The 22456-nt window shown below is 45.6% G+C and overlaps 1 protein-coding gene across 5 annotated transcripts in view; it reads left to right on the top strand.

Annotated features, from left to right (window-relative positions):
• ACTN4 (actinin alpha 4) overlaps window positions 1-22456 on the top strand; it is a 99202-nt gene that overhangs the window by 48207 nt on the left and 28539 nt on the right. For 3 of the 5 annotated variants that reach the window (XM_070950203.1, XM_070950202.1, XM_070950201.1), the window contains exons 2-8: window positions 1997-2111; window positions 6220-6339; window positions 10334-10420; window positions 13260-13347; window positions 15523-15601; window positions 17401-17482; window positions 19964-20049. In XM_070950203.1, coding sequence (XP_070806304.1) covers window positions 1997-2111; window positions 6220-6339; window positions 10334-10420; window positions 13260-13347; window positions 15523-15601; window positions 17401-17482; window positions 19964-20049 — 657 coding nt within the window. Of the gene's footprint in view, window positions 1-1996; window positions 2112-6219; window positions 6340-10333; window positions 10421-13259; window positions 13348-15522; window positions 15602-17400; window positions 17483-19963; window positions 20050-21828; window positions 21915-22456 lie in introns of all 5 variants that reach the window. The other 2 variants (XM_070950205.1, XM_070950204.1) reach the window with 1 other exon arrangement.

Raw genomic sequence — 22456 nt, 5'->3', positions numbered from 1 at the left:
TAACATTTGTGGAGCATGTTGGTTTGGTTTTCCATCTTGCCATCCCGGTGAGTTCACGTTATGAGAGTTTAGTTGGATCAGTCCCAGGTTCACCTAGATGAGTCTTTGGTTCCCAAACAATATATAGGTGGGTAGTTCTCGAAAACCTTCGAAAGCGGGTCACTCCAGCGGCTATCGGTCAAAGTGGCAGATGGGCTCAACTTCTCTCTGCTGTTGAGCCACAGTGTTGAGGGATCTGTTCTCCAGCCCGTAATGTGGCTTCTTTTGTCTTGCCTTAGCCTGTTGTATGAACCCAGTGGTGATGTATTTCCTAAACTATGTCTAGAAAGAGTGCAGAGAAGAGCAACAAAGATTATTAGGGGATTGGAGGCTAAAGAATGGTTGCTGGAACTGGGTATGTCTTTTTTGATGAAAAAAAGGACTAGGGGTGACATGATAGCAGGAAGAGAGGGGCTCAAGCTTTTCTCCAAAGCCCCTGAAGGTAGGACAAGAAGCGATGGATGGAAACTAATCAAGGAGAGAAGCAACTTAGAACTAAGGAGGAATTATCCTGACAGGGAGATAAATTAATCAGTGGAACAACTTGCCTCCAGAAGTTGTGAATGCTCCAACACTGGAAGTTTTTAAGAAGAGATTTGTCTAAAATGATATAGAATTTCCTGCTTGAGAAGGGGGTTGGACTAGAAGACCTCCAAGGTCCCTTCCAACTCTGTGATTCTATTCTATTCTTAATGCGGTGCATAAACCCAACCTATTTTGGTGGGGGGGAAATATCTCCTTTTATAGTGGTTGCATCTTGGTTGCATCTTATGGTTTCATCAGATACTGGGACGATCATGAGTACCACTTATTAGATTAGATTTCCTTTTTTTCCCCTTTCTGATCTTGATGATTCGTCGAAATGGTGCAAAGAGGATGAAAAACAGTTTCCTTCAGACTGTTTTCCCCACGTGTGTTCCTTACTCATCCTTTCCATCCAAAAACGGATAAGGTCATCTTCTTAAAGCCAACCCTGGTACAGCAGACGAGGCCTAAGTAAACTTCGTGCGGCTTATGCAATTTTCCAAAAAGAAGAAATTGCAACGGGGACTTTTCTGCATTTCTTCCCCTGCTTTTGAAAGACGATTCCAGGAAGCTCACCCAAGTTCACACCACCCGAGTTGTGTCCCTTGTGACTCCTTGACTTACACAATTGAGCCCAAAACTCCTGTGGCTAAGCAAGAAGAGTTGATGAGTGAATTTTGTCCCCCATTTTACGATTTTTCTTGGCGCAAGTTGTTAAGTGAATCACTGAAGTTGTTAACTTCACGGAAGGGGTCACGAAAGGGGATCATGTGATCCTGGGACCCTGCAACCGTCATAAATGCATGCCAGTTGCCAAGCCTCTGAATTTTGATGCTGCTTCAGCGGTCGTAAGTGTGAGAAATGGTCATAAGGCACTTTTTTCAAAGCCGTTGTAAAATTGAACAGTCACTAAATGAATTGTGAAGTTTGTAATCCGGTTGTTAAGTGAATCTGGCTTGTCCATTGGCTTTCCTGGACAGAAGGTCGTAAAAGTGACCCCAGGACACCGCAACGGTCATAAATATGAGCCAGTTGCTAAGCGTCTGAATTTTGATCACCTGACCTTGGGAATGCTGCAGTGGTCATGAGTCACTTTTTTCAGTGCTGTCGTAACTTCGAACTGTTGTAAGTTGAGGACCACCCAATATATTTAATAGTTATTGCAGATAGTTGCTTTAGTCTGGCAAGATTCCGTCTACAGGCAAGAAACAACAAAGGAACTATTAGGAAGTAACTTCTGTCGTTCCTGATACTACCTCTATTTTGGAGCAGCTACATAGCGGATGGGATGAGGGGCAGAAAATTGGCATCCTATGGATGTCTTCTTCTCGGCCGAAATAATGTCTCCGTTGGTCCAGCGCTGTGCTCATCTATGCATTTTTGAGTCTTAAATGTTCCTAAATTTCATACCTCTTCACCTTTTCTCTTCTAGACTTTCACAGCATGGTGCAATTCCCACCTTCGGAAAGCCGGCACGCAGATCGAGAACATCGACGAAGACTTCCGGGATGGTCTCAAACTGATGCTATTGCTGGAGGTCATTTCAGGTGAGGCTTCAAATGGCCAACATGTTGTGAGACCACCGAAGACTTCTCAGGTCTCTTAAGACCTCCTTCTCTTGGTAACTTCTTGAGATGATTCTTGGATGCTTGGGTCTTCCTCTCCAAACGGGGGTCTTTCCATTTTTGTTGGAAATGCTATACTGAGAATTCCCAAACAATGTTTAGGGTATCAGGTTGATTAAAGCTGTTGGATGAGGAAGATAACCAGGTGTCTGAAATATTTTCGTGAGGGACATTCCCAAAGATCTTAAATTTTGCTACCTCCTTGAATCACGACCACAGATCACAGCCCTAAATTTTGGTCGCTAAGCAAGAGAGCTGTTAAGTGAGTTTGGCCCCATTTTACGACCTTTCTTGCCACAGTTGTTAAGCGGACCGCTGCAGTTGTTGAGTTAGCAACACGCTTGTTAAGTGAATCTGGCTTCCCCATCGACTTGGCTTTTGTCCGAAGGTCGCAAAAGGGGATCACGTGACCCCTCGGGACACAGCAACAGTCATAAGTACATGCCAGTTGCCGAGCGTCTGAATTTTGATCACATGACCATGGGGATGCTACAACAATTGCAAGTGTGAAAACGATTATAAATCACTTTTTTTTAGTGTCGTCATAACTTCTAATGGTCACTAAATGAATGGTTGTAAATCAAGGACTATCTGTAATCCCAGGAGTTACACTCAGAAATGGATCACCAACATACCTTCTCTTTTTTCTTTATGCCCATTTAAATCTGGAATTTTGGTTGTGTTTAAATTTTCATGTTGATTTGAACCGAGCACATGAGAGCGATTCTTCACAAGTTATGAATGTGTTATATTTACCGAGTTTCTCTGTTACAATATATTCTCAGTGATGAGCAGTCAGGACAACACAAATCAGGGAAGGAAACAATTAAACAATAGGGTGACTTGCGTTTATCTATTATATTTATTAAATTTCTATGCCACCTGCCTTGCAGGCAGGTGACTCTGGGTGGCATACCAGATAATAAAAACAGTATTACAAAAGATTAAAATGGTAAAACAGTACGCTGTAGCATTCATTAAGAAAGAGCTAAATTGGCAGGTGTTTACAAAAGCTCACGCAAAAAAAGCAGGAAAGTAATCACAGAGCAGGATGTAACCCCATCCAGTACCGTCTTATTTACATGTAAAAATGTATACAAAAAGTCTTCCGTTTGAAACTTTTCTGTCGCAGCTCTTCTTTAGCCCCTGGAGGGTGTGGGAGTGAAATTCATTGGGTTTACACTTCTGGAATTAATTAATAAATCAACTGAAAAACAATCTCTCTCTCTCTCTTTCTCTCTCTCTCTCTCTCTCTCTCTCTCTCTCTCTCTCTCTCTCTCTCTCTCTCTCTCTCCCTCTCTGTGTGTGTGTGTGTATCTGTATCTATACCTCTATCTTATCTATCTCTATCTATCTATCTATCTATCTATCTATCTATCTATCTATCTCTGTCTATCTAACTATCTGTCGTCTATATCTTCTATTTATCTATCTATCTCTGTCTATCTAACTATCTATCTGTCATCTATATCTTCTATTTATCTATCTATCTCTGTCTATCTAACTATCTGTCATCTATATCTTCTATTTATCTATCTACCTATCATCTATCTATCTATCTATCTATCTATCTATCTATCTATCTATCTATCTATCTCTGTCTATCTAACTATCTGTCATCTATATCTTCTATTTATCTATCTACCTATCATCTATCTATCTATCTATCTATCTATCTATCTATCTATCTATCTATCTCATATCTATCATCTAACTATCTACCTGCCTACCTACCATCTATCTACCGTGTTTCCCCAAAAATAAGACCCTGTCTTATATTGTTTTTGAACCCCAAAATAAGTGCTTGGCCTTATTTTTGGGGAGGTCTTATTCTTTTGGGGTGCATGGAGCAAGATGGGGCTCCTCTTGCCGTCTTACCTGATTTCCAGCTCTGTGTTTAAATATTTTCGAGGAAGGCTTATTTTCGGGGGGAGGCTTATTTTAGTGCATGCACTCAAAAGCCCGATTGGGCTTATTAACAGGGGATGTCTTATTTTCGGGAAAACAGGGTTTCTATCTATCTAGATATAGATATAAATATAGATTAGAGAAAGAGAGATTAGAGAGAGAGAGATGGATGGATGGATGGATAGATAGATAGATATAGATTAGAGATAGATGATAGATAGATAGATAGATAGATAGATAGATAGATAGATAGATAGATAGATAGATAGATAGAAGGATGGATGGATGGATGGATGGATGGATGGATGGATGGATGGATGGATAAATATAGATTAGAGAGAGAGACAGATAGATAGAGATTAGAGAGAAATAGAGAGGGATATAGATAAATAGAAAGAGATTGAATGATGGAGGGAGATAAATAGGTTAGGTTAGGTTAGGTTAGGTTAGGTTAGGTTAGGTTAGGTTAGGTTAGGTTAGGTTAGGTTAGAGAGAGATAGAATGATTCATAGATAGATAGATAGATAGATAGATAGATAGATAGATAGATAGATAGATAGAATGATGGATGGATGGATGGATATAGATTAAAGAGAGAGACAGATTGATAGATAGAGATTAGAGCTAGAGAGAGGGATATAGATAAATAGAATGATAGAGATAGAATGATGGAGGGAGATAGATAGATAGATAGATAGATAGATAAATAGATTAGATTAGAGAGAGAGAGAGATAGAATGATGGATAGAGAGATAGATATAGGCCTCTTGTCTTGATTTTTGCAGGGCCGTTCCAATTATGCTGAAAAATATGTGAATGAGGGGGGAATGGTGCATCATATGTCAACAATTGTATTATCGACCGTGAGCTACAAATATTATTTTCTATTGCAATTGGAGAGAGAGAGAGAGAGAGAGAGAGAGAGAGAGAGAGAGAGAGAGAGAGAGAGAGAGAGAGAGAGAGACAATATAATTGGAGGAATACGCTTTGGGGTAAAAATTCTGTTCATAAATCCGCTGGGATTCCTGTCTGCCCCAAAAGGCATGCAGAGACTCTGGTGACCCTCTAAGGAAAAGAGCCAATTAAAAAAAACAGATGCAGAGGTATGAGGAAATGAATTTTATGTTGTTTTAAAAATACAGCTAGAAGGTTGACAAGCAAAACAGATGGCTTTGTCTCTCTCTCTCTCTAATTGTTTATAGAGTTTTTTCTCAATATGGCAGGATGCAAATTTATGATAATCCCGGAGGGCTAGAGGTATTCCTCTACTTATGACTACAATTGGAAGTTTCTGTTGCTAAGCAGAACAAGTTGTTAAGCGAGTGGTGTCCGATTTAACAACCTCTTTTGCCACTGTTGTTAAGCGAATCACTGCAGTTATTCACTGAGTCAAGTGGTCATTAAGCGAAATCGCTTCTCCTGGTGACTTGGCTTGTCAGAACCAGCTGAGAAATTTTGCAAATGGCGGTTACAGGATCTAGGATGCTGCGGTCGCCATAAATACGGTACATGCTGGTTTGCCAAGCGGTTAAATCTTGGGTCATGTGACTGTGGGGATGTTGTGACAGTCGTAAGTGCGAGGAACGGATGTAAGTCACTTTTTTTTCAGTGCCACTGGAATTGTTGAACAGTTGCTGAACGAATGGTTATAGGTCGAGAACTACCTGTAGAGGTGGTCCTTGACTTACGATGGTTCATTTAGCAACTGTTTAACGTTATAATGGCACTGAAAAAAAGTGACTTATGACCTTTTTCACGCTTGGCAGCACCTCCATGATCACGTGATCAAAATTCAGACACCTGACAACGGATTCACACTTATGACGGTTGCAGTGTCCCAGGGTCATGTGATAGATACCCTTTTGCGACCTTCCAACGAACAAAGTCCATGGGTTAGTCGCATTCACTTCACAGCCCGTCTACTAACTTAAGAGCTGCAGTGATTCATTTAGCGGCTGCGGCTAGAAAATTCGTAAAAAGGGGGCAACATTCACTTAACAAATGTCTCACTTAGCCGCAGAAATTGTGGCCGTAAGTCGGGGACTACCTGTACTCACATTCTGCTTCTCGGTTAAGTTTGTTTTCGGAATCTTTTTAACCTCCTCTTCTTTATTGATTTCAGGAGAACGGTTACCGAAGCCGGAAAGAGGGAAAATGAGAGTCCATAAAATCAACAACGTAAACAAAGCTCTGGATTTCATCGCCAGCAAAGGAGTCAAGTTGGTTTCCATAGGGGCTGAAGGTAAGATGGCCGGCCTGTGAATGCAATTTTTTTTGTTAAAAGAAGAGTTTTGCACCGATAATCTGCTTTCCGCCCCCAATTTGCTACACACTGCAACTAAAGTGGGACTTTAAAAACTTTTTAACACTTCCTAATCAAGGGGCAAAGGTCTAGTGATAGAAAAATTAGCTGCCTTCAAAGTGAACTCTGGTTTTGTTTTTTACCTTTATATTTGGGGTAGGGTACTCATTTGTCTTTAAGTCCGGACCCCTTCCCTGCTCATCTCCATCCTAGGAGGGTTAAGCTAAGAACAGAGTGGGCTGCTGATTGGATCCCACCACCCTTCCCCGTAGATCAGGGGTGTCAAACTCGATTTCATTGAAGGCTGCATCAGGGTTGTGTTTGATCTCGGGGGGTGGGGGCATGGCCAGGGTAGGTGTGGCCAGCTTGACATCACTCGTGTCGGGGGCCCGAGTGCTCTGCCAGCGAAAACGGCCTCCCGGCCTCCCGTTTTCAGCTGTGACGGCCTCCTGCAGCCCTCTGCCAGCAAAAACGGAGCTCGGGAGGGCCTTGTGCAGCCCTCCCGAGCTTTGTTTTCGCTGGTAGAGGCATCGCGGGCCAGTCCTTTGCTGTTTCCAGGGTGGCCCTGTGGGACAGATCTAAGCACCCTTGAGTTTGTCACCCCCGCCATAGATTTTCACATCTGTATCTCTGATGAGGAAAATACTGTATTTTTTGGACTATAGGGCGCACTTTTTGTCTCCCAAAAGCAGGTGAAAATGTCTGTGCGTCTTATAGACTGAATATGGGTGAAGCCCCACCCAACTGCCGGCTGTTTTTTGGCCTTCACACACCCTGATTTTTGGCCTTTTTCAGGCCTTTTTATGGGCCAAAAAAGCCCCAAACACTGGCCAAAAAAAAGCCTCAAAAACAGGACAAAGAAAGCCCCGAAAATGGGCCGAAAAGAGGCTTGAAAGGGGCTGAAAAAAGGGAGGCCAAAAACTTTTGTTTGTTTGTTTTCCTCTTCTAAATTTAGGTGTGTCTTATAGTCTGAAAAATACAGTAAGTTAGCTGCTGAGCCGAGTCCCCCGAAAATACTTGGCTGGAAATTGCAAATCTGTATTTCCATTTTGGCTCCCGGCTTTTGCTTGGTCGTCTGCTCTGCTCTGTCCTCGTCCTTGTTTTTCCTTCTTTCTGTAGCTCTTCGCAGACTTTGCTAGGACCACAAACCCAGCAGGTTTCCTTAGGAAAGACATTCTTTGCTCAGTTTGAGGCTGCCTGGGCTGGGCCGGAGATTAAGACTGGGGTCCCCCGCCCCCCCTCTGCTGTTTGATTCTAAGGGCCAGACATTGTACTGCAGCCTCAGTTTCCCCACTTGGGAAATAAAAATTATCTTTTATGGGTTACGAAGGAAAGCTTCATAAGAGCAGAATTATGTTGTTGCTTATTAGATTTGTAAGTGATAGAAAGAAAAACTAGGAAAAAAGTAAGAATAAAAAGAACCCAGAAAGGTGATTTACCAGCATGGTAAAATTCCCTAACTGTATTTCCCAAAATGACACTCCTATAAATCTGAGGATATATGAGTAAGTAAGTAAGTATGTATGTATGTATGTATGTATGTATGTATGTATGTATGTATGTATATGTGTGTATCTATCTATCTATCTATCTATCTATCTATCTATCTATCTATCTATCTATCATCTATATATATATATATATATATCCTATCCAGGTAAAGTTTTAAGTCCATATTGAAATTGGGTTATTATACAGTCATTAACAACTATCACCTCTACGGCTCAACTTATAACTTATAAACCCAAATGAGAAGTTGGCAATAATGTGGTGTCTAACCTTAAAGACATTTGGGAAATTTAACAATCCGTCGAAACGTTTAGGCATAAATTGTGAATTCTTACTTTTATGATGTTGTAAATCAGAGTTCCCCAACAATTCCGGCTTTGCAGACCAGCCAGGGGTGGGGGGGTGGGGAGGGAAGAGGGGATGGTCTCACACTCACGTGCAGCTCCATTTGCACAAGTAGTGTGCACGCATACCTGCGGCTCACACAAATGCAGCACCCGTGCTTGCCTGCTGCTTGCTCAAGGGAGGATGCATGTACATGCGCTCGCCGGCCAGTTCCGCAGCCTGCTTGCAATCCCCTCACGGCCCACTAGTGGGCCATGGCCCACAGGTTGGAGACCCCAGTTGTAAAAGTTTGCTTCAGTTAATACAGGGGTGTCAAAGTGGAATTCTTCACGGGCCGAGGGGGGCAGACGGGACGGACTCCTCCTGCAGTACCCTGCCGGCCAAAACGGGACATGGGGGGCTGCGCAAGCCCCCCTGTGCCCCATTTTTGGCCTGGACAGCCTCCTGCAGCACCCTGCTGGCCAAAATGGAGCACGGTGGGGCCTCATGTGCCCCCCCACACACACACGCATCCCATTTTTGACCTGGACGGCCTCCCTTTTTTCAGCCCTTTTCAAGCCTCTTTTCGGCCCATTTTCGGGGCTTTCTTTGTCCTGTTTTTGAGGCTTTTTTTGGCCAGTGTTTGGGCCTTTTTTGGCCCGTAAAAAGCCCAAAAATTGGGGTGTGTGAAGGCCAAAAAACAGCCGGCAGTTGGGTGGGGCTTCACCAATATTCGGTCTATAAGACGCACAGACATTTTCACCTGCTTTTGGGAGACAAAAAGTGCGCCCTATAGTCCAAAAAATACGGTATTTTCCTCATCAGAAATACAGATGTGAAAATCTATGGCGGGGTGACAAACTCAAGGGTGCTTAGATCTGTCCCACAGGGCCACCCTGGAAACAGCAAAGGACTGGCCCGCGATGCCTCTACCAGCGAAAACAAAGCTCGGGAGGGCTGCACACGGCCCTCCTGAGCTCCATTTTGGCTGGCAGAGGGCTGCAGGAGGCCGTCACAGCTGAAAACGGGAGGCCGGGAGGCCGTTTTCGCTGGCAGAGCACTTGGGCCCCCCGACACGAGTGACATCAAGCTGGCCACACCTACCCTGGCCATGCCCCCGCCCTCCTCCTTTTCTATTTCCCCATAGGTCCGATTTAAGCACCCCGCAGGCCAGTTCCGGCCAACTGGCCTTGAGTTTTACACTCCTGAGTTAATACATACGATAAGTGCAGGGCGTGCGCGGAGGCTCGGGGAGGGCGAAAAAGGGGCCTACCGGAAGTTCGGGAAGGCCGGAAACGGGCCTGTTTCCAGCCTCCGGAGGGCCTCCGGAGCCTGGGGAGGCCGTTTTCGCCTTCCCAGAGGCTCAAGAAAAGCCTCCAGAGCCTTTTCATTTAGTTGAGAGTGTTCGTGGTCTGTATGTGAGGATGTGCTTGAGTGAATCAGTCAGGGTTCTGGCTTTGTGCCACCTGTGCTGTGAACCCGTTCGCCAGATTTTTATGGTATAGTAAACCAGCACAGGTACAATTGCGAGCATTTGGCCTTTACGCAGGATCATTTCCCGGGCGACCGAGAAAGCATTGTGCCTGCTTGGCAATTAATCATCCCGGTGTTGCCAACTGATAGTAACAGGCAGTTCCTTTGTTCTCGGGCATGTCCTGCTTCCGCCTGCATTCAGCCAGGGTGTGCACCCACTCCAGGAGGAAGGTGTAGTAGAGAGCGAGGAAGGTGACCTTGATGGAAATGTTTCCACCTCTTTTCCTTCGGTAACAGTTCCTGCATATTTCCATCCGGATCGTCCCAAAGGGGCTTTTTCCAAAGGCAACTGGACTTTTATCTTTTTCCTTAAAGGCGTTTCGCTTCTCGTCCAAGAAGCTTCTTCAGTTCTGAGCTGAACTGAACTGAAGAAGCTTCTTGGATGAGAAGCGGAACGTCTTCCAGGAAAAACAAAAAAGGCCAGTTCCCTTTGGAAAAAGCCCCTTTGGGACAACCTGAGAATCTCCATAGACACTTCCTTCTGGATAATCTTCATTTCCTACAAACTTCCGAATATGCCCCCGCAGAGTCTCCTTGCTCATTCTCTTCCTGCTATCTTTTTTTCCAGAAATTGTTGATGGCAACGCCAAGATGACTTTGGGTATGATCTGGACCATCATTCTCCGGTTTGCCATCCAGGATATCTCAGTGGAAGGTAAGAAAGGAAGATTTGTGTTTGTGAGATCGTTTAGGCCAGGGGTCTCCAATCTTAGCAACTTTAAGACTTGTGGACTTCAACTCCCAGAGTTCCTCAGCCAGCAAAGCTTTGGAACTGAGGAGCTCTGGGAGCTGAAGTCCACAAGTCTTAAAGTTGCCAAGATTGGAGACCCCTGATTTAGGCCCTTTTGTCCATCCCAAGTCGACAACAGCCTTCCGTTTATCCTAGTGTTTTTCAAACTCGGCCATTTTTTTGTGGACTTCAACTCCCAGAACTCCCTGGCCAGCATGCTTATTTTTAAGATTTTTAAGATTGGCAGGCTTCAGCTCCCAGAATTCCTGGCTGGGGAATTCTGGGAGTTGAAGTCCACACATCTTGAGCAGAGGTGGTATTCAGCCGGTTCGTACTGGTTCGGGAGAACCGTAAGCGGTGACTGCGGGCCCACAAATCCGCCCGCCTGGCCGGACATAATGCCATCTTATTTAGCCACGTTTCCCAGGCCAGGCGAATGCGCGGAAAGTGCACGTGCGAGCAAAGCATATATGTGGAAGGCGAACCGGTGGTGAGCATATGTGGAACCCACTGCTGATCTTGAGGTTGCCATGTTTGGAAGAATACCGATTTAACCCAGTTTTGCAGGTCAAGATTGATGGGAAGTGTGGTCCAACACATGGGGCGACCGCCTGATTGAAGGAAGGCCTTTACTGTGTGTGGGAGGAAGAGATTTAAAAACCAAACATGAAGCCTTGTGGTGATTCAGGATGCTGCTCACGCCTTAGGAGTGTCTTCTGTGCTTTTAGCTTCTCGCTACATCAGTCCCCATAAATCTTTCAGGGCACAGATGCTCACTCAGCTGCAGGAATAGGGATTTATGTACTTGAAACTGGGGCCTGCAAACTTCAGCGGCCTAAATATGACTGTCTAAAGGAGGGTTGCTAGAAAAGTGGTAAAATGAGAGTTAGTCCGGGGACGACCCACTTAAAGGCCATCATTGCAGGCTGAATTACAGTCGTAAATTGAAGACGTACCCAGGGGTGGGCTTCAAAAGTTTTAGCAAGGGGTTCTCTGCCCGGTTGCTGGGTGGGCGTGGCCATGGTGGGCATGGCCTAGTCGGCCTCCTGCACCATGGCGGAGGGGGCGTTTTTGCCCTCCCCGGGCTCCAGAGGCTTTCCTCAAGTCTCCGGGAGGGTGAAAATGGCCTCCCCAGGTTACAGAGGCCCTCTGGAAGCTGGAAACTGGCCCGTTTCCGGCCTTCCTGAACTTCCGGTTGGCCCGTTTTTCGCCTTTCCCGAGCCTCCGCGCACACCCTGCACTTACCTGCATCCAAAACGGGCTGTGTGAGAACTCCTGGGAGGGGCAGGGTGGGTGGGGCCAGCCAGGAGTGGGATTTGTGGGTTCTCTGAACTGCACAGAATCTTAGCTAGAGGTTCTGCCGAACCCCTGCGAACCCCCAGCAGCCCACCCCTGGACGTACCTGTATTGTTTGTAGGCTTTACTCAATCTGGAGCCCGGAAAGTAGCTGGAAGGATGGAGCTTATAATAAACAAAATCCTTCCTTCCATTCCCTCTTAGTTTTCCCATCTGCTCGGCAAATGTCCCTCTCTCTGCCTTTTTTTCCAATTCCTTGAATCTTTTTTTTTTTTCTTTTTCTTTCAAGTACCGTATTTTTCGGAGTACAAGATGCACCTTCCCCCCCCCCAAAAAAAGAGGATGAAAATCTGGGTGCGTCTTATACTCCGAATGTAGCCCCGCCCAGCTTCTCAAACGGAGGTTTCAGAGGGTGAAAAAAGCCCCCAAACAGAGTTTCAGAGGCTTTTTTTCTGAAGCTTTGTTTGGGAGGCTTTTTTTTTTGAAGCTCTGTTTCGGAGGCTTTTTTTCTGAAGCTCTGTTTCGGAGGCTTTTTTTCTGAAGCTCTGTTTCGGAGGCTTTTTTTCTGAAGCTCTGTTTCGGAGGCTTTCAGAGGCAGGAAAAAAAGTTTTTTCTGAAACTGTTTCAGAGTCAGAGTCAGAAAAAAAAGCAAAAGAAAGCAAGGCCCAGAGCTCACAACCAAGGAACCTGTTACTAAAATTCACCTCTGGGAACAGCTGATTGGGGTTATTCCGGGAGGCCGATCCACCCGCCAATCAGCTTTTTTATTTTCCTTCCCCAAAAGCTAAGGTGCGACTTACACTCTGAAAAATACGGTAGCTAGTTGCGTTCTGCAGCCAGCTGTGATTCGAATGCTGGCTTGATTTGGCCTTCATCCTGCAAAATACCTCCGAAGGCTGCCTCTCTCATCTCTCCCCCCTTCCCTTCCTGGCTGTTTGCAGACACATGAAAACCATTTGTTGAGAAGACGTTCAGCCCCTAAAAGTTCTTTTTTTGGCACCTGCTTTCCGTGGGATCTGTTTTATTTCTCTGATGTCGCATTGTGTGTTTTAGTCTCCTGTTACCCGCCGAGAGTCCAGAGATTGGGGTGGAATATAAATAGCGGGAAAGAGAAATAAAATATCCTTCTCTCGGTGCAAGGAATGCGTGTATAAAGATGTTGTTCTTTGCGGAAGGGAAGATATCCCAAATGGGCTTTGATTTATTTGGATTTAGGTTTATAGATTTGGCTCCATCTCGGGTGGTTTTTCAACCTTGGCTATTTTTAAGATGTGTGGACTTCCAACTCACAGCAATAAGCTGGCTGGGGAATTCTGGGAGTTGAAGTCCACGTATCTTAAAATTGGCCAAGGTTGAAAAACATTGCTCAATCCTTTTCTGCCCGGACTTACGGTGTGATGTTGTGAACTCGCCCTTGCGACAACACAACCTGAGCAACACAATTGTCTCCTTTCTCTCTTCTCTGCAGAGACTTCAGCCAAAGAAGGCCTCTTACTGTGGTGCCAAAGGAAGACCGCTCCCTACAAGAATGTCAATGTGCAAAATTTCCACATCAGGTAACTTTTTCGAACACAACGCCTCTTCTTCTTCTTCTTCTTCTTCTTCTTCTTCTTCTTCTTCTTCTTTCTTCTTCTTCTTCCTTCTTCTTCTTCTTCTTCTTCTTCTTCTTCTTCTTCTTCTTCTCTTCTTTTTCTTCTTCTTCTTCTTCTTCTTCTTCTTCCTCTTCCTCTTCCTCTTCCTCTTCCCCTTCCCCTTCCCCCTTCCCCTTCCTCCTCTTCCCTCTTCTTCTTCTCCTCCTTCTCCTTCCTCTTCCTCTTCTTCTTCCTCTTCCTCTTCCTCTCCTTCCTCTCCTTCCTCTCCCTTCTTCCTCTTCTCCTTCTTCCTCTTCTTCTTCTTCTTCTTCTTCTTCTTCTTCTTCTTCTTCTTCTTCTTCTTCTTCTTCTTCTTCTTCTTCTTCTCTTCTCCTCCTCCTCCTCCTCCTCCTCCTCCTCCTCCTCCATCTTCTTCTCCTCCTCCTCCTCCTCCTCCTCCTCCTCCTCCTCCTCCTCCTCCTCCTCCTCCTCTCTTTCTTCTCCTCCTCCTCCTCCATCTCCTTCTTCCTCTTCTTCTTCTCCTTCTCCTCCTCCATCTCCTTCTTCTCCTTCTTCTCCTCCTCCTCCCCAACACTTGCATTTCCCTCTTTGCAACACAGAACCAGCCGTCTCATATCCAGAGAATCGGACCTCTTTAGAAAGCCTGCAAAACATTGACTTCTTGGCTTAGTGCTGCGACGTGAAAGATTCTGCCAGCCAGGAAGCCAAGTGTTTGAAGCTTTCTGCTGGGGACCTGAGGCTCAGGATTTGGAGAATCCAAGGAACTTTGCGAACGGAGAAATTTCCTTTCTTCACAAAAAGGCTTTTGTGTTGACAGCTGGCTGTAGCGAGGTTGTTCTGTTGGGCGGGTTGATGGATGCCGATCCAATGAAGCATCCGGTAGGGAAAAGGCCCCAGAGGCGTTGATCCCTTCCACTCCACAGCAAGGTTTAAGGGGTGATAGAGCAGCCTTTCAACCCCCACCCCCTCGACTTCATTGACCCTGGTCGGGGATGGGCATCGGCCGTTCTTGGCCTGATTTCAAAACTCATGCAAGGGAACAATTTGGACTTTTGGTAAGAGCTATTTGCCCTTCCCTGGAGCTTGGGAAAAAAGAGAAGAATCTCAGAAAAACAAAGAAAAGAGGAAAAAGAAGGGAAGGAAAGGAAAGGGAAGGGAAGGAAAGACAAGGGAAAGGAAAGGAAAGTGGAGGAAGGGAAGGGAGAGGAAGGGAAGGGAAGGGAAGGGAAGGACAAGGGAAAGGGAAAGGGAAAGGGAAGGAAAGTGGAGGAAGGGAAGGGAGAGGAAGGAAAGGAAAGGAAAGGAAAGGAAAGGAAAAGGAAAGGAAAGGAAAGGAAAGGAAAGGAAAGGAAAGTGGAGGAAGGGAAGGGAGAGGAAGGGAAGGAAAGGGAAGGAAAGGACAAGGGAAAGGAAAGGAAAGGAAAGTGGAGGAAGGGAAGGGAAAAGGAAAGGAAAGGAAAGTGGAGGAAGGGAAGGGAGAGGAAGGACAGGAAAGGAAAGGAAAAGGAAAGGAAAGGAAAGTGAAAGGAAAGGAAAGGAAAGGAAAGGAATATGGGGTAAGGAAGGGAGGAAGGAAGAAAATGTCAGAGAGATAACAGCCATGATCACTGGCTCCTCAACCTTCGTCCACCTATTAAGTCCACCTTTCTTTGCTCATCTTCATCCTCTCCACAGCTTACTCCTGAGTAGACGCTACGCTCACCAGCCACAGCCACCCCCACAAAAATGGCTGCCCAGCCCCAACCTCTAAATCTGCTGCCATTTCTTCTTCTTATGGGACCTTTAAGCTATGTTACTGGAACATTCCGAAGGGTCCCACGCATTTGACTTGAACATGTGTCTGAAAAGGCGCCGCCGTGTGCTTTCCGATGTTGATCTCCTTCCGTTAACTCGGTTGTCCCAACAGGACACCCCATTTTGCAATACCGTTCTTCTAAAGCAGGGGGTCTCCAACCTTCAGAACTTTAAGACTTGTGGACTTCAACTCCCAGAATTCCTCAGCCAGCTTTGCTGGCTGAGGAATTCTGGGAGTTGCAGTCCACAGGTCTTAAAGTTGCCAAGGTTGGAGACCCCTGTTCTAAAGACACCGTTGGCCTTCTCAAGGGACTTGACCCTCTCTTATATTTTTTTATTTTTCAGTTGGAAAGACGGTCTTGCTTTTAACGCCTTGATCCACAGACACCGACCAGAACTCATCGAATACGACAAGCTCAGAAAGGTATTTGGGCGGGTTTGCCAATCTGCCTTTCACTTCTTGGTTTTGAAATATTCTCCCCCTTTACTCCGGGTGAACTCGCTTTTTTTCCTGCAATTCCAGAATGTAGTGGGTTGAGTGAGGCCTGGGAATCAAATCCCAATTCTGCAATAAATAAATAAATAAATAAAAAATAACCTGGGTTACTCTAGGCCAGTGTCCCTCAGCTGTGACCATTTTAAGATGGGTGGACTTCAGCGCCTAGAATTCTCCAGCCAGCAATTGTCTTTTTATGGTCACAAGTAGTGTTAGTCAACCTTGGCTGCTTTAAGGCAGGTGGACTTCAACTCCCAGAATCCCCTAGCCAGCTTTTGCTTTGCTGGCTGGGGAATTCTGGGAGTTGAAGTCCACCTGCCTTAAAGCAACCAAGGTTGAGAGACACTGCTCTAGGGCAGGAGTGAGCAAATATGGCTCTTTTACAACCTGTGGACTTCAACTCCCAGAATTCCTGAACCAGCTTGGCTGTCTCAGGGATTCTGGGAGTTGAAGTCCACAGGTTGTAAAAGAGCCACATTTGCCCACCCCTGCTCTAGGGTAAGTCATAATCTCCAACCTGAGCTTCTCAACCAAGAAAAAGGAATTTGACCTTGATCGATCGCAAGTATCAAGGTTTTGTCCACGATTGTGGACCAAAATATCCAGAACCAAATCATCGGGGCCAGATCCGAAGTGATTTGAAACTTCATCTTGTTTGTTCTAACGTAGAAAGTACGCATTTGTTGTGACCTAAGCGGAGTCATTACAAGACACAATTAGTCCCAAATAAACCTATTGTATTTTAACAGCTGAGAATTACGTTCATTCCCACCTGAGTCCCAATTAGTTGCAAAAGAAGTCCTTCGGAAGAAGTCCTTAGGGATAATCACCAACCTTTATCTTCTTTGACACCCTGCCAAAGGCCTTACTTGGCAAAGCCCCACGGAGTTCAGAAACAAATATGAGATGCCAACTGGAAACAGAGTTAGCAACGCTGCTTTCCTGCAAAAAGGCCCAAGTGCCTTTGTTTCACTTTTAAGCCCTATGGGAGGGGCCAATCATCTCCTGGCCTTACTCCCGAGTCGTCCCCTTTTGCTTTAGCTGCTCTTGCCTTCTGGCAGCTCTGTGCATGCGTGCACTAGGAACAGGCTCCTCCTCTTCCTCTTCCTCTCTGCTATCCACCTCTGGAGGCTCCGGAATCCACACATCACTCCCAGATGGCCCTGGCCCCATCTCTGCCTCCGATGCAGAGTCCTCATCCGGGCCTTACTCTGACTCCAGGACTGGCCCATGTTCTTCCCCAGCCTCCTCACTGTCTGACTCCGCTGCCAGCTCTGCAGGCTGCTGGCGGACCACAACGCTATTAAAATGATAGAGAATCCATAATTTGTGGATGGTCAGTCTTTAGAAGCAGGACTTCAAAGATGCTTCGGTGCATTTTCCCACGGTCATATTTGTATTTGGAAGTTTTAGGAAAGCCAAGAATTTTGGATAGAAAATGGGGCACGGCTGATGATTTTGAGAAGGGGAAGATGGATTTTCGTTCTCTTCTCTCTGTTGTATGGATGTTTGGGTGGTTTAGGGACGGGGAATTTGTGGTGGGTAGGGGTGCGTTTGGGGATTGTTATGTGTGTTGGACGTGGTCTTTGGGTTTTAAGTGAATTTCGTTGTATGGGTATACTGTGTATATACGTACAATGACAATAAAGTTACTATTATTCAGATGAGCCGTTTAGGACAGGGCCCCCAAGTTTTAACCCTCTCTGGCGATTTTCCTTTTTCCGTAGGACGATCCGGTCACGAATCTGAACAACGCTTTTGAGGTCGCAGAGAAGTACCTTGACATTCCCAAGATGTTAGACGCAGAAGGTAAGCCAGAGGGTGATGCTTTAAAATATCTTGGGGTCCCCGTTTTGTTCCACAAATCTACAAATCCATAAGGCAGATGTCATAACAGCATTTGAATGAAGCGGATAGCAATAGTGATAGACTTACCATGTTTTCCCCAAAATAAGACCGGGTCTTATATTAATTTTTGCTCCAAAAGACGCATTATGGGTTATTTTCCGGTTAGGTCTTATTTTGGGGGGAAATACATTACTAAATGCCTCCGTCTGCTGACGATATTAACTGGGGCTTATTTTTGGGGTAGGGCTTATATTACTAGCATCCTGAAAAATCATACTAGGCCTTATTTTCCGGTTGGGTCTTATTTTCGGGGAAACAGGGTATATACCGCTTCATGGTGCTTCACAGCCGTCTTTAAGCAGTTTACAGAATCAGCCTAAAAGTAGCCCTAGACATACAGCCACAATTGAGCCCAAAACTTTTGTTGTTAAGTGAGATATTTGTTAAGCGAATTTTGCCCCATTTTATGACCTTTTTTTGCCACAGTAGTTAAAGTGAATCACATGGTCGTTAAGCAAGTCAGGTTTCTCCCCCATTGACTGCTTGTGAAGGCAGCTGGGAAGGTTGTCCATGGCAATCATATGATCCCATCTTTTTTTGTGGTCTGTCAACGGCCTGTGCAGCTAGTAGCTGATTCTGACAGCGAGGAGGCTGGTGTGGTGCTGCGCCAGCAGCCTGTGCAGCTGGCACTCAAGTCAGACAGTGAGGAGGCTGGAGAAGATGTGGTGCCAGAGGCAGGGATTCAGCCAGGGCCTTCAGAACCTCCAGAAACTCCCTTAAGTGAAGAGGAAGAAGAGGAGGAGCCTCTTCTCGATGCACGGGCACGCAGAGCTGCCAAAAGCAGGAGTGGCTCCTCAGGAGGAGGTCTCCTCAAGAGTAAGGCTTGGGGCTAATTGGCCACTCCCTTAGCCTATTTAAGGAGGAACACCGACTGAAGCAATTTTGCAGGGAACAACTTAGTTCACATACCTTCGTGTCTTGTCTTGCTTATCTTATCAGCTTCCTGCAAATTGCTTCTGGGCATTCTGCCAACCATAGTAAGTTTTCAGTTATTCTTTGAATTCTTGGCGGCTGTTAATGCAATTAATTAACAGCTGTTGTTGTAAAAGACTGGTTTATTCAGTAAATTAAGGTTTGAAGGGACTTCATGTGTGCTGCGTTCTTTGGGGTCCGTAGCTGGGGCACAACAATCATAAATACATGCTGGTTGGTAAATGCCTAAAATTTTGATCATGTGACGGGAATGCTGCAATGGTAAATAAAAGGGCAAGGACCTTATGAAAAGTCAGTTTTTTCAGTGCCATTGTAACTAATAGTTGTAAGTCAAGGACTAGCTGTCTCTCAACGAAACACAATTTTGATACTTCTGTGGAATCTGTTTCGTGATCTGAGCTAAAAGCGCTGGCATCAGTCTTTCAAACCCGATTTGCTGCTGGACGTCCGGATTAATTTTTTTAGAAACAAACTATTTTTAAAACAGGTTGAAGGACTTCAATGGAATTCAGAAACAATTCCTAAGGCTTACAAATACACAGATTTGCAATTACCTGTTGAGATACAGTGAGAAGGAAGAATATCACTTGTAAACAAGTGTAACAAGAGTCATTTTTAATTTTTTTTTCTTTTTCTTCTTTACATCAACCGCCACGTCCTCTCTCTTTTTACTCGATGATGTGTATCGAATTTCATAACAACAACAATAATAATATAGAAATGTAAATGCCAAAAAAAAATTGTTAATCAAATTTGAATGGCCGCCTATCAGGTGCAGGCAACCAGCTCCAGATGTGAATAGTCGAAGTACGAAACTTTATTGCCTCTCACCTGTGTTACAAGAATCACCCCGTATTGCTTGCCCTTCCTCTGGGGAAGAACCAGATAAGGTTTTTATGGATCCCGTGGGGAAGTAAAGCTGACGCCGTTTGCAGCTGTGCAACGACTCCAAGCTAAGTCCCCGCTTGATCCTTCCCCTCCGGCCTAGCTGCAGTTTTATTTATTTATTTATTTATTTATTTTTCATATTTGTATACCGCCATACTCCCGAAGGACTCAGGGCGGTGAACAGCCATAATAAATACAAATACATTTAAAAATACAGTTTGCCCAACTTTGCCCATGTGACGGAAAAAGGGATCTTGCAGAAGATTACAGAACCACCCTGAAAATTCTTGCTGCTGCGATAGAAGAATGCAAGGAATGATCGTTCCATACAAGCTTTGCGGTCTTTCAAACAGACATTTGAGTTACGACAGGAAATGCGATGCAAATCTTGGGATAAGGCATCCCATCCCGTGTCGGTTCTTCTGGATTTTTAGGCATTCATATTTTTGCAAGCTGGATTGTTTCCCGAGGTCTCTTGGGTGATGTTTGACTGCAAATGACATTAGTTTGGGAGATGATGAGTTGTTTCTGATGTGTTTAATACTTCTTGTTCGCTTTCAGACATCGTCAACACAGCCCGTCCTGATGAGAAGGCTATTATGACCTATGTCTCCAGCTTCTACCATGCCTTCTCTGGGGCGCAGAAGGTACCAGAAATGGACGGCGGTTTTTTTTTTTCCCCTCCATTACCGCTTCTGTTCTTTCTAGCATCCTGGCTTATTTTGACTTCCCTTGGAGAGGGCCGCCGCTTCGATCAACCTGGGAACCCAGACCTCAGCTAGTTCAGGACAAGCTTTACAAAGACCCAGGGCAAGAAGAGTCTCAGTCCTCCAAGATCATGGTGGTCCCAAAGGTGCTTTTTTTCAAGAGGCAAAACTGGGTTTTTCTCTGAGACGTTCGCTTTCTCATCCAAGAAGCAGCTGCTACTGCTTTTTCTCCTCCTCCTCCTTCTCCTCCTCCTTCTTCTTCTCCTTCTCCTCCTCCTTCTCCTTCTCCATCTCTATCTCCTCCTCCTCCTCCTCCTTCTCCTTCTCTTTCTCCATCTCCTCTTCCTCCTCCTCTTCTTCCTCCTCCTCTTCCTCCTCTTCTTTTCTTCTTCCTCCTCTTCCTCCTCTTTTTTTCTTCTTCTTCCTCCTCCTCTTCCGCTTCTGCTTTTTGGATGAGAAGTGCAACGTCTTCAGAGAAAAACCAGAAAGTCCAGATTTGCCTCTTGAAAAGGCACCTTTGGGACACCCAATGCAGAAAAAAAATATGGGCTTTTTCTTCAAAACTCACCATAAGTCCTTTTGGGGAGAGGGTGGACAATGAGACCTGACCTTGTCATAGATGGAGGCTACCTTGTCATAGATGGAGGCTACCTTAGGAGAAGGAGAGGCAACATTAAAATGCTTTACGATGGTGTAACCAGGACTCTCCAACCAAACAAACTCCAAAACTCATCGAAATTCATCCTTTCCCCCCATCAAAGAAGTCAATAAGAACTTGAGTTGATCAAGACCACGGTCACAAGTTCTCACTTAAGGAAGTAGCCTCACTTGGCAAATGTAGACTTCAACTCCCAGAACATGAAGTGCGGCCATCTTGTAGGCCTAAAGAGTTGAAGGCTTTGTTTCAGGGGTCAAGGATGAAATTGAGTTCCTTTTGAGAGATTCCCTGGGGGTCCTCTGGCCAGACGTGGGTATTTTAGGGCCCCCAGGCCACATCTGGCCATTTGGCTATCCCTATCTGGCCTGTTTGGACTGCTTTTATTTTGAGGGTGACTGCTATTTCCTCCTCCCCCCCCTCCCCCGCAATTTACCTATATCCACACAGCCATAGGGACGCGGTGGCTAAGACGCTGAGCTTGTCGATTGAAAAGTCGACAATTCAGAGGTTCGAATCTCTAGTGCCGCGTAACTGGGTGAGCTCCCATTCCTTGTCCCAGCTTCTGCCAACCTAGCAGTTCGAAAGCAGGTAAAAAATGCAAGTAGAAAACTAGGGACCACCTTTGGTGGGAAGGCAACAGCGTTCCGTGCGCCTTTGGCGTTGAGTCATGCCGGCCACATGACCACGGAGACGTCTTCGGACAGCGCTGGCTCTTCGGCTTTGAAACGGAGATGAGCACCATCCCCTAGAGTCGGGAACGACTAACACATACGTGCGAGGGGAACCTTTGCCTTTACTTTACATCGCTCTTGTTTCGGCCCCATCCACCACAGTCTCAGTTTCTCATGGGAAAATTAATTGGCCCACTCTTGCTCTGGTCTAAACAAAGGATTTGGAACGGCTAAATTCTGTCCTAGCTGAGGTCTGGTTCCCCCAGGGAGCATAACTTTTCTTCCATCCATCCATCCTGCCTCTGGTCTTCTGCATGTCCGGGCAGGCCTGGAGGATCTTCTGCGTTGCCCTTGACTCTGCTTCTCTTTTTCTCTTTCCCTCTTGCGCAGATATTGTAGGCACGCTCAGGCCCGACGAGAAGGCCATCATGACTTATGTCTCCTGCTTCTATCATGCTTTCTCGGGGGCACAGAAGGTGAGCGTGGGGCTGGGCTTGGGCTGCTTCGTGCTGCTTGCGGCTGTTGGCTTGGGAAGATCTTGGGCTGCAGGAGAGGGCTGGCACTAACCGGTTCGTCGCTCGGCCTTCCGGAGCATGGCTGTAGAAATGGACTGAATAAATCAGAGGTCTTCAAACTTGGCGGCTTGAAGACTTGTGGACTCCAACTATGCTGGCTGGAGAATTCTGGGAGTTGAAGTCCACAAGTCTTCAAGCCGCCAAGTTTGAAGACCTCTGGAATAAATCGTCAATAAATTAAATTAGATGTCGCCATGAAAGGGCTCGGAAACACAGGGATGTGGGTGTGTCTGTAGGTTAGGATATTGGGTATGGTTCACCCAAGAAATATTACAATAACGGGCCAGGAACACAATTCTGAGCAGGTCAAATATTTCTCCACCTTAGTTATTTTTAAGATGTGTGGATTTCCAACTTCCAGAATTCCCCAGTTGAACCTCGCCGGGAGTTGGGAAGTCCATGCATCTTAAAAAACTGGTCGAAAAGGTTGAGAAACCCTGGTG

The sequence above is a fragment of the Pituophis catenifer genome, unplaced genomic scaffold, assembly GCF_029215685.1.
Source record: "Pituophis catenifer annectens isolate HBS135680 unplaced genomic scaffold, rPitCat1.0.hap2 SCAF_9, whole genome shotgun sequence".
NCBI lineage: Eukaryota > Metazoa > Chordata > Lepidosauria > Squamata > Colubridae > Pituophis > Pituophis catenifer.
This window is presented reverse-complemented; position numbering and strand designations above follow the sequence as displayed.